The 19682-nt window shown below is 41.2% G+C and overlaps 1 protein-coding gene across 3 annotated transcripts in view; it reads right to left on the bottom strand.

The window, feature by feature from the left end:
• Positions 1-19682, bottom strand: part of LOC136875999 (forkhead box protein L2) — a 407368-nt gene that overhangs the window by 246866 nt on the left and 140820 nt on the right. For all 3 annotated transcript variants that reach the window (XM_068228124.1, XM_068228125.1, XM_068228126.1), the window contains exon 2: positions 13268-13355. In XM_068228124.1, coding sequence (XP_068084225.1) covers positions 13268-13355 — 88 coding nt within the window. The remainder of the gene's footprint in view (positions 1-13267; positions 13356-19682) is intronic.

The raw sequence follows: 19682 nt of genomic DNA, 5'->3' as shown, positions 1-19682 counted from the left end.
CTCTATTGTAGTGCCTTATTTATAATGAATACTTTTTAGGTAAGAATTTCTTTACAATAGAAATATCTTTATGTTATCCTCCTTTTCAATACAAAATTTTCCATCTGTGTTAGATGGGACAATGTCTAACTAGACCTTAGTGATGAGGCTTTGAGCATGCAATAAGAATTTATTGTCGTAAAAATTATTATTATTCTTGTTGCATTGTGCCCATTCATAGAGCGCGTTGGAACTTGTTTATTGGCTTGATGACTTTCGCCTTCCTATTCTTCCAAAATCTCTTCGTGAACTCACTGTGTTGCCCCTTCTGTTCTTCTGGCCACTTTGTACCAGTCCTGCTGCTAGTTTCGACCACAAATGTGTGTTTGTTTACGGAGGTCCTGAATACTTGGCGACTTTTTAATATATCTTCCCTGATGTTTAATTCATTCAGGTCTCCCGTTGTTTCCTCCAGCCAATTTGTTCTCCACCTTTGAGAATTTATTACATTGAATAACCTTTTTTGTGAATCTATTATTATCCATCCTAAAAAGACGTCCAAAAATGTCAAACGTCTCCTGCGTACAGGACTGATGAAACTGTCTGTGTAACTATAGAGATCTTCAGTTCGCCTTTTGATCCAAATTCCATTTTCTTTAATGGGGCCGAACATTTTTTAAAGAATGTTACGTTCTTGTTTTTCAATATATTCGTCCGACCCCATGGCTAAGTGGTTAAGTGCTGGCCTTTGGTCACAGGGGTCGCGGATTCGATGCCCGACAGGGTCGGGAATTTTAACCAAAATTGGTTAATTTCGCTGACACGGGGACTAGGTGTATGTGTTGTCTTCATCATCATTTCATCCTCATCACGACACGCACGTCGCCTACGGGAGTCAAATCAAAAGATCTGCATCTGGCGAGCCGAACTTGTCCTCGGACACTCCCGGCACTGAAAGCCATACGCCATTTCAATATCGGCAATTTTAGAATGACCTTCCTAAAGTTAAGGTTTCCGATGCAAACAGAGCTTCCGGTAGAATAAATATTTTGTAATGTTTCAATTTAGCATTACGTGACATTAATCGTTTATTTTAGTGATCCCATGTCAGTCTAAATTCCCTTTCTGTATTGGCCAAACTGTCTAATCCTGAAGGAAGAATTATTTCTCCAAGGTATTCAAAATAAGGTACCTGTAAAATCGTCCCATATGCCCTTTCAATTTGATCTTCCTTGCACCTTTGCTGAAAATTCTACATATACTTGGTTTTCTCGAGTGATATCTGATGTGGTGCTATTCTGTGTAATATCTCGATAGCATACCTAGTTTCCTCCTTGTTCTTAATAATGATAGCTGGGTCATCTGCGAAAGCCAAGCACTTCACTTTAATTTTGTTTCCACCAGTTCCGATGGTTATGCCTGTAATATCCTTTTCCCACTCTCTGGTGGCTTTATCTAAAACAAAGTTAAACAGGAGAGGAGAGAGTCCATCTCCTTGACGAATATCTGTGTGTACTTCAAAAGGGTCAGAAATTTCCCCCAAAAATTTCACCTTAGATGTTGTGTTTGTGAGGGACTTATTATTATTATTATTATTATTATTATTATTATTATTATTATTATTATTATTATTATTGGTCAACACTGTCATGTACAGGTACCATATCTGTCTCTTATTCTAAGATCCTGGGTTCGTTTTACGGCCGGTTGAAGGTTTTCAATTCTGGACTGAGGAGTGGAAAGGGGCTCACTTCATACGAGACGTTCTTAAGCTCGTAAGTTACATGAATAATGCGTGCAGTGAGAAGATGGCGCTTCTGATCTAGTGTAGGCAGACGAACGCTGGTTGCTATGGTTACAATAGTGTCGGGAATTTGATAACACTAATTCCAGATAGAATCTCAGTTCAAAAACTTATCTATGATAAAATGTATTTTACGCGGGATCTTTTTATCCAAATTTTACAGAATTAACACTTTACTCGCGTTTCGGGTCACCATGTGTCCCGAAGCATGTTACTCTTATTCGTCAGCGCGAACTTCCAAAAATTTCGCAGTAAGTAACTACGTTCTAGTTACATATTTACGATAACTAATGGCAACGTAGTGTTCCTACTGAAGTAAAGGATCGAGGCATACTGCTAGTTTTGATCGGCCCGCCGGTGACCCGAAGGAATTTTGTTTGCATCTTCCATTGTTACCTCTTCGGGTCACACTGTGTTCGGATTGTTGTCTAACCTATATTTTTACTCGGGAATCACTTGCGCGGTTACAGTGAATGAAGCCTACAATGTCGCTGCCTTTCGATGGAAGATTTTTGTTCAATATGAGGAGTACAACCCTTCTGACGTCTCGTGTAAACTTTTTCCTTTCCACATTCCTATCAGGTAAGCGACTATAAGTTTTGAGTTTTTTATGTATTGGAGTTTATTATCTTCCTTAGATAATATTAACAAGCAAGTTCACGTCCTTTTTTTGTAGGCATGGAGCCTTCACATTCAGACTCGTCGGTGGAACGCAAAAAAAGAACTTTAGGACCACACTGGATCCAGGAACAATTGCTCATTATTTGGAAGAAAGTGTTACAGTGACGGTGATTTCTCTTCAGTATTTGATGATGACCATACGTACAGTGTGATACTGATATTGTATTGTTACTAAGCATAATATGAAAATAATTAACATAGGCCTATCATTTTTCCATAAAAACAGATCACTGAACGAGAAACTAACATTTACTTTCGGAGTCATTTCTGGATCACGCACTTGTTGAATCGAGAAACTGCCGCAGAGGTAAATACATCGAAATGTCTCCCCAACAATAACACACACAACAAGTGAACCAGAATTGTTTTTGATTTCATAGTAGGGACTAACCAAAGTTAAATTCGTCAGGTCACTGGTGACCAGAACCGATAATAACTAAAGGCAGCATCGGGTCAGCAGTGGGCCGATACGACGTAAAATTAAATCATCCAAATTCACTGCCGCAGGGAACGTGCGTTAGTTGTCAGAATATTGTGGCTGTAGAAACTTATTAACGCCACGCTAAAGAGTAAATGCATTGTGCAAATATACTCCCGATAATACAGGAGTGAATCTTGGCCAGTAAAATAGAGCACCTCATAAAGGAGATAAGAAGTATTTACTCCGTGGAACGAATGTAAATTCCGAAGTGTAACAAATATCATCATGAAGACATTAATATTTCAGATGGCCATGATAAACACATGACGTCACGTTAGAGAGCTACGGGTCAGCGAATATAGTGGGTGTTTAAAGCTCTAAAGTAGGCACAAAGAGCTCGCCTTATCTTTATATATTCAATTAACAGGCCGTTACGAGAATATGGCACGTGACTTCAGTTATCTGCACACTGTACAAAGAACATTCTCCTGTCACCGCACTATAAACACTCACACGATGCCATATTCAGTCATCTTGAGCGATGTATCGTCAGTGCCATGAATAACTACAATATGTCAACCAGGCGATGAAACTTCATAGCAAGAAAAAGTACCTAAGAATACAGTCATTCAATCTTAGGAGTATTAGCATGATTGACGCGTGGTAGTTTCGTGCTGTCCTGTCCTACGCCGGCAAGCTCAACAGGGTTCACTCGTATCCTAGACCGACGTGACAAAGATCACTCCACCTACGGCTCCGCATTGATGAATAACTAACTAACTAACTAACTAACTAACTAACTAACTAACTAACTAACTAACTAACTAACTAACTAACTAACTAACTAACTAACTAACTAACTAACTAACTAACTAACTAACTAACTAACTAACTAACTAACTAACTAACTAACTAACTAACTAACTAACTAACTAACTAACTAACAAACTAACTAACTAACTAACTAACTAACTAACTAACTAACTAAATAACGAACGAACGAACTAAACTAACTAACTAACTAACTAACTAACTAACTAACTAACTAACTAACTAACTAACTACATAATTAAATGAATAAATAACTAAATAAATTGTTTTAATGAAAATATAATGCATAGGATTACTGTTACTGCAAGGAAAATCTCGGGATGCTTAAAACCAATGCCGGTGCAGAAATTGTACCCGGCTGTTGGAATAACCCCACACAACGTCCGAAGGGCCACTGCTGCAGACGCCGAGAGAGCAAAGCAGGAGAATGACCTTCGATATCCACTCCATGGTTACCAAGCTGCAAAGTCTCGCCTCAGATCCCAGAAACACCAGAGACAACTCGTCTTAACAGATGGAGGAGCCCACTTTTCACAGACATTTCACCGAAGGAAGAACTAGCTCCTGGCGCCGACCAAGTTTACCCTGCATGGAGGTCCCTCAACCGCTTAAGAGTGGGCGTCCCTCGATGCAAGACCAACCTGAAGAAACGGGGGATCCTTCCAGCAAACGCAGACACCTCGTGTGAATGTGGCGCTGAACAAGACCCAAGCCAACTACGTATCTGTCCCCTCCTGGACAACCCATCCACATCACAAGATGTTTTCTAAAGGAAACAACAAGGTCATCGCAGCTGCAGTTTTTTGGAAATGCTGAACGTGCACGGAAATTATAATGAACTATCCGACTGTTTCTTCTGCGCGAAGGGGTCACTTAGGACCACGCGGAATCAACATTTGCTGAGCTTTCCTCCTTGCCCAGCAGTTATTCATTTTCATTGATTGTTGAAATATCTGTTCCTCCGACAAAGTACGTAGTGTTAGTTTCTTCTCATCTTCCTCAAATTCCATTGTCTGAACAATTTTCCTTATTACATTTCTATCCTGAAGATTTGGTGATCCTAATTCAGTGAGATTTTTCACTACTTGCTTAAGATTATATCATAATTTATTTCGTACGTTTGAATTGCAGAAATTTGTGTGTTTGGTAAGTAAGTCGGGTGTTATTCATTCTTTCCAAATTACGTACAAATTGAATTCGTCGCATTCTCATTGTATCAGAGAGTTTATAAATTTTAAAATATATTACCGAGGTGGGTTTGGGGTAATGTATTTTATTTTTAATTCTGGGCCCCAAGATTTTTCTCATTGTCTTTCTTCCTTTAATCTCTAATTGTTCTTTTAAATTTGTATGATGCAAATCGAGCGTTTCTGAAGCAAAAAGAACTTCAGTTTAATCACTGTTAAACCGAGCTCGATAGCTGCAGTCGCGTAAGTGCGGCCAGTATCCAGTATTCGGGAGATAGTAGGTTCGAACCCCACTGTCGGCGGCCCTGAAGATGGTTTTCCGTGGTTTCCCATTTTTACACCAGGCAAATGCTGGGGCTGTACCTTAATTAAGACCACGGCCGCTTCCTTCCCACTCCTAGCCCTTCCCTGTCCCATCGTCACCATAAGACCTATCTGTGTCGGTGCGACGTAAAGCAACTAGCAAAAAAAAAAAAATCACTGTTAAGTAATGACGTATTTATTGTTCCAGGACAAGCACTTTTGGTTATAAATATTATTTGTGTGTTGAAAAGTAATTTCCCTTTTCTGAACTCTTGAAGCAACTGATTTATTTTATTGCCATTTTCAATGACCCATTCACCTAAGTACTTAAATTTTGTTTACTCTTGCAATTTATTTATATCAATGATAATTTCCATTTTAGAGAAATTTCCGTATATCCCACAATCCAGTAACTTATTTATTACTCTATACAATATACCATCACCTGCATAATAATAACAAAAATAATAATAAATTATCTGTGATTCATGTTATTTACTCATATAATTTATGGTATACATAAGAAAACAAAATGTCCAGTGTTACTGCCCTTCTGGACCCTCACCATTAATCGTTTTAGGATCAGATAATGCTTTACCTACTTTAATTTTCTGAGTTCTACGAGTATTTTCTAGAAATTAGCCACCCCTTCAATCACTCTTATCTCTAGCCCAGTAGCTCTTATTTTCGTCAGCATTCTCCAGTGATCTACCCTATTAAAATCCTAGGAGTGGTCAATAGCGATACAGTCCATTTGATCTCCTGAATCTGCAATATCTTGCTGGAATCTTAAATGAGCCTCACTGGAATAACGTTTCCCAAACCCATACTTCCGTGTATCAAAATAAGTTAGTTAGTAATTTCACAAAAATGTATAAGATAATCATAAAAATGCTTTCTCAGAGCTTATATGCTACACACGTAAAGATGAATGGCTCGTAATTACCGGCCTTATGTTTTCCAACCCTTTTCCTTGTACACAGAGGCTAGTATAGGATTTCTGCATTCATCTGATACAGCTCCTTCGTGCATACAGAAACAAAATACTTCACACACGGCACTATATCTGAATCCATTGCCTTTGTTACATCCGCAGAGATATTATCTAATTCTCTAATAATAATAATAATAATAATAATAATAATAATAATAATCAAACCAAGCTCCATGGCACAACAGAAACGAAGAACTATGGCCTACCAAACGATCGCTGCTCAGCGCAACGCCTGCAGATTACGAGCTGTCGTGTGGTCAGCACGACGATTTCTCTCGGCCGTTTTTCTTGGCTTTCTAGACCAGGACCGCCATATCACCGTCAGTTGGCTCCTCAATTGTAATCACGTAAGCTGAATGGCCCTCGAACTGCCTCATATCCAGGTAAAAAAATCCCTCACCTGGCCGGGAATCGAACCTAGGGCCTTCAGGCAAGAGGCAGGCACGCTACTTCCACATCGCGGAGCCGGCATAGTAATAGGATTAAATTATCGCATTCCCAGTTAATTTTTCTCTGACCAGGTATAAAGTTGCTCGTAAAACAAGCCTAAGCATCCAGATAGTCTGTGCTGGATTCTTGCATTGTCATGATATACAGATTGCAGTTCAGCGATACATTCTATCAACAAATATTAGTGACACAGGCAACTCCTTACAAAATGCTTGCCCAAGTGTTTTTCTCTTGTTTCACTCCACTTTTCGTTTGTAATTGGATAGAGCCTCTTACCGAGCGACTGGCTACGCGGTTTGGGTTGCGTAGCTGTCAGCTTGCATTCGGGGGATAGTGGGTTCGAGCACTGCTGTTAGCAGCCTGAAGATGCTTTTCTGTTGTTTTCCATTTTCACACCAGACAAATGCTGTCCACGGTCGATTCCTTCCCACTCCTAGCCCTTTCCTGTCCCATCGTCGCTGTAACACCTATCTGTGTCTTTGCGACGTAAAGGAGATTGCGAAAAGAAAAGTGGCAGCCTCGCTCGCACAAAATTTGTTCTAGATGGATAACACTGGCCTTCTGACACTAAGCTGGTGGGTTTGACCCCGTCTCAGTCCGGTGGTACTTGTAGGTGTTCAAATTAGAGCAGTGTAAAACGACGTACACCTAAAGGCTCATTAGGAACCATTTATAAGGGAAGAGTCTCGCTTAATATTTCGAATTCTAGGCTCGTTCAAAGCGTCGTGCTCGAGTACTCTGGTCAATAAGTGCGTGAACCAGCCCCTGAGCCAGAGGAAATCACCAGACACAGCTAACATTCCCGGCCTGGTCAGTGATAGAACCTAGGATCCTCTGAACCAAAGTCCGCTATGATCAGTCAAGAAGCCGAACTTTTATTCTCCTTTATCCATTCATTGCCATATAAACACACAACATAAACGCATAGACAAAATTAGATGATTTTCAATGAGCACAACATCATGTTACCTTACTATTACGTGATTATGTTGACATTAATTGTATTATTAATATACGAATTATCAACAGAAGTATGGAAATTAAGATCTAATGATGAAATATGCATGAACATAGAAAACATAACAGAAACCATAAGGAAAAGGAGACTGCAATTTTTTGGACATATTTACAGAATGGGTGATACCAGATTAACTAAAAGGATTTTCAAATATCTTTGGGACAAAAAGGCAACAACTAGCTGGATTCAAGAAGTGAAGAAAGATTTAGAAAGTTATAAGATAAGAGAAGAATAAAATATGTACAGATAATTTTAGAGGATAGTTAGTATGGAAGGATTCCAAAGAAGATTGAACAAGAAACCTGATGCGAAATGGTCCGAGGACAGAAAGAAACAACATAGTGAAAGGATGACAGGATATTGGAAGGAACGGAAGAGAAAACAACAAAGTATGAAGAACTGAACTGAAATTGACACGTGGTCCTTGGCATATCTCGTCGGAAAGAATAATAATCATAATCATACGGCCTAAGCTACCGTGTGCAGACATTTTCATATGACGCCATCTGGCTGTCTGCTCGTCAATTTCGTTGTTCCGTTTTACTCCAGGCCCACTAGATGGCAGCGTAAATCAAATCTCTCTAGGACGTTCATGGCTGAGTTTTAATGAATTTTGTCGGGTGAACACGCATTGTGTCACCAGAGATATTTTACATGGCGACATCATAAGACATGGAATGTCGAATCGACTTTTCTCCGCCCTTCAAAAATCCAACTCCTCTGCCGGGTTTGAATCCACTATCTTGGGATCCGGAGGCAGAAACTCTACCACTGATCCACAGAGGCAGCTATTATTACACGGTGAAAATAACCAATAACAGAAATACCGAGTATTTTATACTAACTCAGACAAAATCCTGTCCGGATATGACGGATCCAAATATTTACGGAGACTTGTTGTCGACGTATTATGTCACAGAGTTTGGGAGAGATACCGAAGAAACGTTCAAGGTTTCGAATGTGATTACTGGAAAATATATATTTTAATTTTTTCTTCTTAATCTGTTTACCCTCCAGGGTTGGTTTTTCCCTCGGACTCAGCGAGGGATCCCACCTCTACCGCCTCAAGGACAGTGTCCTGGAGCTTCAGAACCTGGTTCTGGGGAGAATGACCAGTACCTCGCCCAGGCGGCCTCACCTGCTATGCTCAACAGGGGCCTTGTGGAGGGATGGGTAGATTGGATGGGACAGACAAGGAAGAGGGAAGGAAGCGGCCATGACCTTAAGTTAGGTACCATCCCGGCATTTGCCTGGAGGAGAAGTGGGAAACCACGGAAAATGACTTCTAGGATGGCTGAGGTGGGAATCGAACCCACTTCTACTCAGTTGACGTCCCGAGGCTGAGTGGACCCCGTCCCAGCCCTCGTACCACTTTTCAATTTCGTGGCAGAGCCGGGAATCGAACCCGGACCTTTCGGGGGGGGGCAGCTAATCACACTAACCACTACACCACAGAGGCGGACTTTTAATTTCTTTTCTTTTTTTTTACAATCTGCTTTACGTCGCACCCACACAGATAGGTCATGTACCGACGATGGGATAGGAAAGGTCTAGAAGTGCGAAGAAAGCCACCGCGTCCTTATTTAAGGCACAGTCTGGTGTGAAGATGGGAAACCAAGGAAAACCATCTTCATGGCTACCGAGAGAAGGGTGAGAATTCACTATCTCCCGAATCCAAGATGACAGCTAAATAACGCAAAATCGCGCGACCTCCTGCTCCTTTGGAAATGATAAGGCTTAATGGAAATATAATGAAAGAAAATAAATACCATATCATAGAAGCATTCAAATTATGACCGACAGAAGTCAATCTTTCGTAGACTCACATTTTGAGTTGTTCCATTGCCGACTGTTTGACCGCATTGCAGGAAGATACGTTAGAATTAGTAAGTAGGGCTCAAGAAAACATGCAGAGTTATTAAACTCCTTCTCAACCGACACCAATTTAGTTTTAGTAAAAACTGATTTTCTAAACCCGACTTGCTGTACTCGTCCCAAAATGTTTAACTTCAACTTCCGATGACATCCATCATTGCAACCATGTGATTACGTATCGTCGCTGAAGAAAATAAACCTCATATGTCACAATGCTCTTCCTATCCATTATTTTCCTTAAGACTGGCGCGCCTCCCAGCCAGATATAGATATAGTGTCCATCGGAACCATTTTCGTTCTGTAGGAATGTATGTTTGCATGATGTGTTTACGAACTCGTATAGTCTACACTACAATATTTAAAGTTAATTTTCCTTTACATATTAGCATCGGAAAATGAACACAACGAACGTTGTACTGCTAGACTGCATATCCATATGTGGTTGGAAGATGTGACCAGTCTTAAGGAATATGATGGATAGGAAAAGCATTGTGATTTTCGAGGAATTGTTTCTTCACCAACGATATGCAAAATTGCTCATAAAACTTCCATCCAACTGAATGTCACCCAGCCATCAGTCCGGCTCCATGGCTAAATGGCTAGCGTGCTGGCCTTTGGTCAAAGGAGTCCCGGGTTCGATTCCTGGCAAGATCGGGAATTTTAAACATCATGGTTGTTTCCCTGGCACGGGGGCTGGGTGTATGTGTTGTCTTCATCATCATTTCATCCTCATCACGACGTTCAGGTCCCCTACGGACGTCAAATCAAAATACCTGCACCTGGCGAACCGATCCCGTCCTAGGATCTCCCGGCACTGAAAGCCATACGCCATTTCATTTTGCCCAACCATCAGATTTTATCGCCAAACGATCCATGAACACTACGAACATTAAGGGTGAAAGTGTATAGGCTTCTATGACATAATTATGTTACTACTGTGAATTTTATAAGTATAGTAATTCTAGCTGGGGCTCCTGGCCGAGGCGGTAAAGGCGTGTTCCGTCCACCCGGAAGGACGTGGGTTCGATTCCCCGCCAGGAAGTCCAAAACTATAAGAATAGAGATTTCCACTTCCGGAGGTGGTCACGGTCCTGAGGTTCACTCAGCCTATACCAAAAATGAGTACCAGGTTAATTCTTGGGGGCAAAGGCCGCCGGGCGTAGAACTAACCACTCTACACCATCAAGTACCGAAGTTACGGATAGTGGAAGCCTTTACCTTCCACTCCTCCAAGGGCGATCATGGCATGTACGGATATGACTTTGTTTTGCTTTTTACTTTGCTATTAATTCTAGTGGCAGACTGATTGCCGACATTAATGCTCAAACTAACCTTAAATTAGCCTACGTCGTTTCTCCCTCAAAAGGGAAATCGCGCCTTCGGTTCAGAGGGTCCCGGGTTCGATTCTCGGCCGGGTCAGGGATTTTAACCTTCATTGGTTAATTCCAATGGCTCGGAGACTGGGTGTTTGTGCTGTCCCCAACATTCCTACAACTCACACACCACACATAACACTATCCTCCACCACAGTAACACGCAGTTACCTACACATGGCAGATGCCGCCCACCCTCATCGGAGGGTCTGCCTAACAAGGGCTGCATCCGGCTAGAAATAGCCACACGAAGAAAAAAGCCTATTATTCGTGGTAGAGCTGGCCAACCACCTGGAAGCTACTGTACTCACTCGTATCCTATGACGCGGTATCACGAAAGCTGCAACGTGGTTTGTGATGATAATACAATATTTGATCACCACGCTAAACCGTGTTATGCATCTGATTGGACTTTCGACCTAAATACATTGACATCCACTGTTCGACATCCAGAAGTCTATAGACATTCCGCTATACGTCTTGCATCAATTGAATTAATATCCGGCTCCATGGATAAATGGTTAGCGTGCTGGCGTTTGGTCCAGAGCGTCCAGGTTCTGTTCCCGGACGGGACCTTCATTGGTTATTTCCAATGACTCGGTGGCTGGGTATATGTGCCATCTTTGTCATTAGAATTCATCATATGCAGAGAGAGCCCCGTCCTCATAGACGCGCAGATCGTCTATAGGGCGCCCAATCGAAAGACCTACACCAGGCCTCTTCGCGGGCTACACGTCACTATTATTAGTTGAACCAATCTAGGGCAAAAAAAAAAGTTTGTAACAGAAGACTTCTGGGCTTTCAGACCGTGGCTTAATAGAATTTTAATATAGTTACTGGAACACTTACTGCAATTTGATGAATTCTTACAAGTAGGTATATCGTATCCCTCATCCAGAAAGCTGCTTTAGAACAGTTCTGAACACAAAAGGCTCTCAAGGGAACTGAGGAAAACGTAGTTTTCCATTACGTTCCTCACTGACAATGAGTTAGACTGTACCGGGTGGTTCAGCAGCCCCTTGCGATTTAGTTTTCTGCATCCCGCCACTTTTCCTACAATTCTGAAATACACCGGGGTTATAGAACGAGGTGTGTGGTTTCGGGATAGAAGACAGCAAGATCGTGAACGCTACTATTAATTCATTATGATTACCTCCGTCCGCCTCTGTGGTGTAGTGGTTAGTATGATTAGCTGCCACCCCGGAGGCCCGGGTTCGATTCACGGCTCTGCCACGAAATTTGAAAAGTAGTACGAGGGCTGGAACGGGGTCCACTCAGCCTCGGGATGTCAACTGAGTAGAGGTGGGCTCGATTCCCACCTCAGACATCCTGGAAGTGGTATTTTCGTAGTTTCCCACTTCTCCTCCAGGCAAATGCCGGTATGGTACCTAACTTAAGGCCACGGCCGCTTCCTTCCCTCTTCCTTGTATATCCCTTCCAATCCTCCCATCCCCCCGCAAGCCCCCTGTTGAGCATAGCAGGTGAGGGCGCCTGGACGAGGCACTGGTCATCCCCCAGTTGTATCCCCCGACCCAGAGTTCGAAGCTCCAGGACACTGTCCTTGAGGCGGTAGAGGTGGGATACTTCGCTGAGTCCGAGGGAAAAGCCAACTCTGGAGGATAAACAGATTAAGAAGAAGAAGAAGATTACCTCGAATGGACCCATAAAACGAGCATATATACGACGTACATGTACCTTAAAACAGAAGGTGCACACACAGAGCAGGAACAGGTATTGTATAGGCTGGAAACTGCGCGTTGCGTGTCAATCCTCACAATAGCTCACTTGGCAGGGGCGCGGTGCTCGAAGGTTCGAATCCCACGTAAGTATTTTTTTTTCAGCCAGTTGACTGGCATATGGCAAGGTTGCATTCTTATAGTGTCCACAGTGTCATTTGTTTATTTGGCCCTGAGAAGGAACCTAATATGGTGGCATATGATTTGGAGCTGGGTTGGATGAGGCCACGGAACATGTGATAGAATTTCAGCTACTACCTACGTATTTTAACGCAGCATCTGTTCGATAGACAGATGAGCTGGAGAACAATATAAATGGTTATGTTAGGATCTGTCGTAGTAAAGTGATGCAACATCTTCCAATCTTACAAAGACATCTGTCACACAAGTGATCACAACTGGCAATAACTGAAGCTCTCAGTAGGGAATGTAATTCAAATCTGCCACCCATACAAGTTACAAAATGGAACTGATTAATAAAATGTGTTAGTACAGACATATTTCGTTATGTGGTAAATATTAGTTTAATTTAGCTGTTCTTTTCGCCACTTTCAATTGTGATTTCATGAGTTTTAGCTAACACTGGTTGGTAACTCTGAACTGAAGTGTACTCACCATGCAGTGGAGAGCCAGTGGTACCATCCGCTCCCAGTGAGTAAGGTTCTTGTTTGATCTTGAGCGATAGACTGCCGCCATCCAGATCCTGCAACGTGAGAAACCGCGATAATTGACTGATTTATTTGTGCTGATATAAAATTCATGATTCAAGCAAATAAATAAAAGGATAAACAAGTACAACCGATTACGGTCCCTTTCTCCATTCCACATGACCAGACACGGGGAAGAAAGTGCTAATTATTGAAACCTTCTGCTGACACACATGATTTTTTGAACACTGTGCATAACATAAAAGGAAGGTGTTAGAGTGTGCAAGAATTAAGTTACTGAGTTGGTGAAATACAAATATAAACAAAAATAGGAATATCTCGTTTAAAGATTTAAGGAGAGTCATGAGTAAAATATTGCAATTTTTGACCAAATACTCCGATTTTCAATTTTAACTTTAAAATCTTAAATTTTAACTTTGAAATCTCGTTGTCAGTTTTTCCCTAACGTCATCTTTCAAGGTCTAAATGCGGGATTTAAAGAGAAAACCGCAGACCAATTTTTCCACACACTGTCGGACAATATTGGCTCCATAATTCTTTCGAACTACCATTGCAATAATACCGCTGGAATATATTTACATTGTAGAAGGCCTACGCAGTGCATAAGAGGAGAAAGTAGTCTGAGGGAGTAACTTAAATTCCAGAGCAGTTTTAATGCAAGTATGTTTCTTAAAACTTTCAATTGAAATTTTCTAATTTAAAATATTATCAGATAATCCAACCAATGAAGCTATATTGGCAGAAGATCAAATCCATGGGAGGGAAAAGGCGATCCAGGATACCGCAGTTGTCACTTCGTGGTCCACAGTGGCCAAAATCGAACAGAAGAAGAACTTTGCGTCAAATTAACTAACCAACTCCAAATTTTGCACGGTGCTATATTTTATTAATATATGCTTGTGTTGGTTTTGATAAGTGGCAAATTGTGGAAGTTCAAATTTCAGCGAAGACACCTTTAAGGGGTTGACACCAAACCCTGTGGTATAGAAGTAGAGTGTTTTCCTTTGAACCGGAGGTTCTGAGTTTGGCGATTTACGACTTCAGATCTGAACAAAGGACTCCAGCCTCATGAAAGCAACTGATGATTGTCTGATATTGGAGGTGCGTACAATGTCAAGAAAGCCAAGTAATATGACTTTCACAAATTGGAAAAGTCCTCTCAGTTTTAATTACTGCGTTGATGGGGTGAAAGTTCCTTTTGGGGATCATTGTAAGTATCTAGGTGTTAATATAAGGAAAGATCTTCATTGGGGTAATCACATAAATGGGATTGTAAATAATGGGTACCAATCTCTGCACATGTTTATGAGGGTGTTTAGGGGTTGTAGTAAGGATGTAAAGGAGAGGGCATATAAGTCTCTGGTAAGACCCCAACTAGAGTATGGTTCCAGTGTATGGGACCCTCACCAGGATTACCTGATTCAAGAACTGGAAAAAATCCAAAGAAAAGCAGCTCGATTTGTTCTGGGTGATTTCCGACAAAAGTGTAGCGTTACAAAAATGTTGCAATGTTTGGGTTGGGAAGAATTGAGAGAAAGAAGAAGAGCTGCTCGACTAAGTGGTATGTTCCGAGCTGTCAGCGGAGAGATGGCGTGGAATGACATTAGTAGACGAATAAGTTTGAATGGCGTTTATAAAAGTAGGAATGATCACAATATGAAGATAAAGTTGGAATTCAAGAGGACAAACTGGGGCAAATATTTATTTATAGGAAGGGGAGTTAGGGACTGGAATAACTTACCAAGGGAGATGTTCAATTAATTTCCAATTTCTTTGAAATCATTTAGGAAAAGGCTAGGAAAGCAACAAATAGGGAATCTGCCACCTGGGCAAATGCCCTAAATGCAGATCAGTATTGACTGATTGACTGAGAATGTCCTCACGCTGACCATGCAGAACTCAGATATCTCCAAACCATCTGGATCGGCAGCAGTAGGACAAGTCCACAGAGATTGGTTTGGTTACATGTTGAAAAAAAATTGGGGAAAATATTGATATGAATTTCTATAAACCTATCGACTTGATAAGGTTCATTTCTACAATGCGATCTGCCTAACTCCACTTCTGAACGCAGATTTCTCTTCCAACGTCAAATCGCTTAATGCTAGTGTTTCACAGACGATCATTTAGATGCCACACTAACTTCTTTGTTCGGCCCCGCGGTTTAGGGAACAACGCGTCCGCCTGTCACCCGGTTGCCCCGGGTCAGGGGTTTTTAATTGTAAATGATGAATATCCTTGGCCTGGGGACTGGGTGTTTGTGTCGTCCTTAACGTTCCTTTCCTCACATTCAACACTTTACACTTCCACAATATCCAAATACACGCAGGTTCATAACATACGGTGCAAGTAGGGGCAAAAGATCTTTCTAGTTCGACGACCTGAATAAATTTTTTTTTGCTAGTTGCTTTACGTCGCACCGACACAGATATGTCTTATGGCGACGATGGGACAGGAAGGGGTTAGGAGTGGGAAGGAAGCGGCCGTGGCCTTAATTAAGGTACAGCCCCAGCATTTGCCTGGTGTGAAAATGGGAATCCACGGTAAACCATTTTCAGGGCTGCCGACAGTGGGATTCGAACCTACTATCTCCCGAATACTGGATACTGGCCGCACTTAAGCGACTGCAGCTATCGAGCTCGGTACCCGAACAAATAGCAAAAAAGAAACTTCTTTGTACCCTTCTCTGACAAACATTCCGTGTATTTAATTGTCTGCTCACTAGAGACACAGGATAAGCACCATAAAGAAAAATGTTTGATATCTCCCTTTTGATCTTCTATGAAAAACAAAAATAATGTGTTTTTGTCTTGTAACATAGTAGTACTGTACAGTTGTATGTGTGTGATGTAAAATAAAACGCGAAAAACCTGTTAAAAGTTAAAAATTATGAACCGTTCAGCATTGTAGGGCACAATAAATTGATTTTTACAATTGTTTTACGTTGCACCGACACAGATAGGTATTACGATGACGATGGGGTAGGAAAGAGCTAAAAGTGGGAAGGAATCGACGTTGACCTTAATTAAGGTACAGCCCCAGTGGAGTTCGAACCCACTGTCTCCTGAATGTAAGCTAATAGCTATGTGATCCAAACCGCGTGGCCAACTTGCTCCATGATGTGGGAAAAGTGGTGTCCGCATTGATGTCACCCCTTCTTCTCTGTCTGTTAATTATTGTTTAGTCTCCATGTCAAAATGAATATATTTTTATTACATCTCTTATTTACTAAACGCTGTCCGGCAACAGACTCGTAAGAGAAGGAGCTGCTACTACTCTGGTTGTTTGATTACCACATATTCTCTTCCTCTTTACCAAAGCAGTTACAAACTATAGAAGAGCCGTACGTTCTGTGTGCAATGCTTGGTAAACAAGCCGACAGTTTAACGTCTTGTTTTGCCAAACGAGTAAGTTCTTTCTTTTTTCTTTGTTCACGGTATTTAGTGTTTACGGCCTGTATTTGGTAAACTTGGGAGCACCAGCTATAACTCAGCCACGCCACGGTTTTGAGCAGGTGAGCCGTGCTTGCCAACCAACCGCTCATAAAACAGTCGCCCATACCTCAGCTGAGAACTCTCAACCTCGTTCACGAATACATACTCATCATCATTATTATCATCATCACCAATTCCCATTTCCCAGCTCCGGCCGGGTGGGGACAAACATGGTTTCCTTCCATTTTCCTTTATTATTCCACCGCTCCTCATCCTACACTGTGTTCCAGAGCAGATTATTATGCCTTGATTATTATTTCGCACTGTAACGCCCATCTGTGGGGCACGATAGAACTATTTATATGATGTCGATTTTTTCTTCTCCCAAAATCTCTTCACCTGGGCACTGAACATTTCTCTCTCTTCTTCAGTCCATAATTTATTGGTCCTGGTATTCATTTTCTCAACTAAATGATGCTTGCTGACTGTTTTTTGAACTGGAGTCGACCTTGAACACTCTCTTGTGGGATGCCAAGTATCTGAAGGTAGTTTTTTTTATTTCACTAAGCCAGTTGTTCTTGACTTCCATTAAGAGAGCAAGGTTGAGAATCATTTTGGTGAGTCTGTCATTGTTCATTCTGAAAATATATAACTTTAATCACCTTTTCCTGATGGTGTTGGTGATCATTTCAGAATGCTGATAAACCTCTTGAGACTTCCCTTTCATCCTGACTCCCTCTGAGTAGACCGGACCAAAAAATTTCCTCAATATTTTCCTCTCCTGTTTCTCTATGTCTTTATTAAGCGATGTGCCTCCAATGATCAAAGTTTATGAGGCGCATGGTGCTTCAGGTTTGATAACTGAGTTGTAATGCCTCAATTTTGCGTTCCTGGAAGATTCTCTCCTTATTTACTTCACGATTAAAGCCCGATGGCTGAATTAAATCCCATTATTATTATTATTATTATTATTATTATTATTATTATTATTCCTTTATTTACATGGCGTAACTCAGGCTATAATATTAATAAACTGTACACATAGTTATAAAAAAATGTAAGGGAAAGAGAAAATATAAAATAATCCAGAATAAAGAAAATTGTCCTAATGCAACAATAAAACCGAATTAAAACTTAGGCACGCACGGAATGAAGTAAAAAGACAAGAAAACAGGATTTATGTATTTACACTAAACTTGATCCGTCAAAGCACCCCAGGCAGCATTTCGTTTTAAATACCGCTTCAGATAGGATGTCCTTCAGGTCATTGGGCAACGAATTTCACGTTCGAATTGTACTGGCAACAAAATAAGTACTGTAGAAGGTTGATCTGCGATTTGGTATTTTGAGGATTAGGTTAGCTGCAGCTCTGATCGGAATGTTAAAATCCTTTAAATCTAGTTTAAATTATTTTACTAATCTGAGCATCCAGTCGTGCATTCTGCGTTTGTTCATTTCCCAAGTACATGAAAGTCTCCAGGTTCCGCTGTCATATATTGTCTTGAACCAAGTCCATTCATCTAAGTCCTGGTCTTTCTCGATATTAAATAAATAAATAAATAAATAAATAAATAAATAAATAAATAAATAAATAAATAACAAAGACAGGCTCACAAAAAGGATTCTCAACTTTGCTCTCTCAATGAAAGTGAAGAACAACTGGCCTAGTGTAATAGAAATTATTCAAGATAGAATCCAATTCAAAAAAGCATTTTTCTCAGAAAATGAATACTAGGACCAATAAATCATGGACTGAAGAACGGAGGAAAATGTTCAGAGCCCAGATGAAGAGATTTTGGGAGAAGAAAAAATCAGCATCATATAAATAGGTTTTATCGGGCTCCACAGATGGGCATAAATAAATAAATAAATAAATAAATAAATAAATAAATAAATAAATAAATAAATAAAAACGGATTAACTGATTTTATCTTTACGGCTCTTGTGTTTTGCTAACAAAAGTCCTATAGTCTTAATATTAAAAGAAGCGTTATGACAGCTAGCGTACGAGGGAGGGGCTTCTGTAGTGCGCTGCGCAGTGTTGCAGCTTTTCTACATTCCTTTCTCCTTCTCGCTATCGTGATCATCCAGTCCGCTGTTTTCTGTCATAGCGTGGGACAAGATCTGAGATGTGAAAGGTTTGGCAACTCCAAGCAACTACTGGCGGGCATCAGGCTCATCACCATGGCGACTGCGATGCGTACGCCCACGTTTCCATGGCAATCATACTCCCTTCTATCCAGGCAGGCTGGCTGCTAACAAAAGTCCTATAGTCTTAATATTAAAAGAAGCGTTATGACAGCTAGCGTACGAGGGAGGGGCTTCTGTAGTGCGCTGCGCAGTGTTGCAGCTTTTCTACATTCCTTTCTCCTTCTCGCTATCGTGATCGTCCAGTCCGCTGTTTTCTGTCATAGCGTGGGACAAGATCTGAGATGTGAAAGGTTTGGCAACTCCAAGCAACTACTGGCGGGCATCAGGCTCATCACCATGGCGACTGCGATGCGTACGCCCACGTTTCCATGGCAATCATACTCCCTTCTATCCAGGCAGGCTGGCAGTAAACGGACGCTCCCTGCGCTAGCAGTCACAACGCTTCTCTCAACATTAGGACTGTAACTTATCACAAGCTGGTAGTCTGCCGACACTGATTGCTAATTAGGCACATAGCCCGAGCATAGGTCTCAATATATTTGGTAATTTTCAACATTCCGTACACCATGTCATTTCTGCCCCCTGTCTCAAGTCCACTGCAATTATACCGTTATTACGGGCATAAGAATATTCAATAATACACACATTGTAGGACTGACTTTAGTCCTACATTTGGAAGTCGATATAATTTTTTTAAAAGACATTCTCACATTTTCGATCCCACTTAACAGTGTTCCACAGGGCAACCGGTGATCATTTTGGTCTCAGGGAAAGAGG

This window comes from Anabrus simplex, chromosome 6 (assembly GCF_040414725.1).
Source record: "Anabrus simplex isolate iqAnaSimp1 chromosome 6, ASM4041472v1, whole genome shotgun sequence".
Taxonomy (NCBI): domain Eukaryota; kingdom Metazoa; phylum Arthropoda; class Insecta; order Orthoptera; family Tettigoniidae; genus Anabrus; species Anabrus simplex.
The sequence above is the reverse complement of the archived record's forward strand: the minus strand, read 5'-3'. Positions and strand labels throughout refer to the sequence as shown.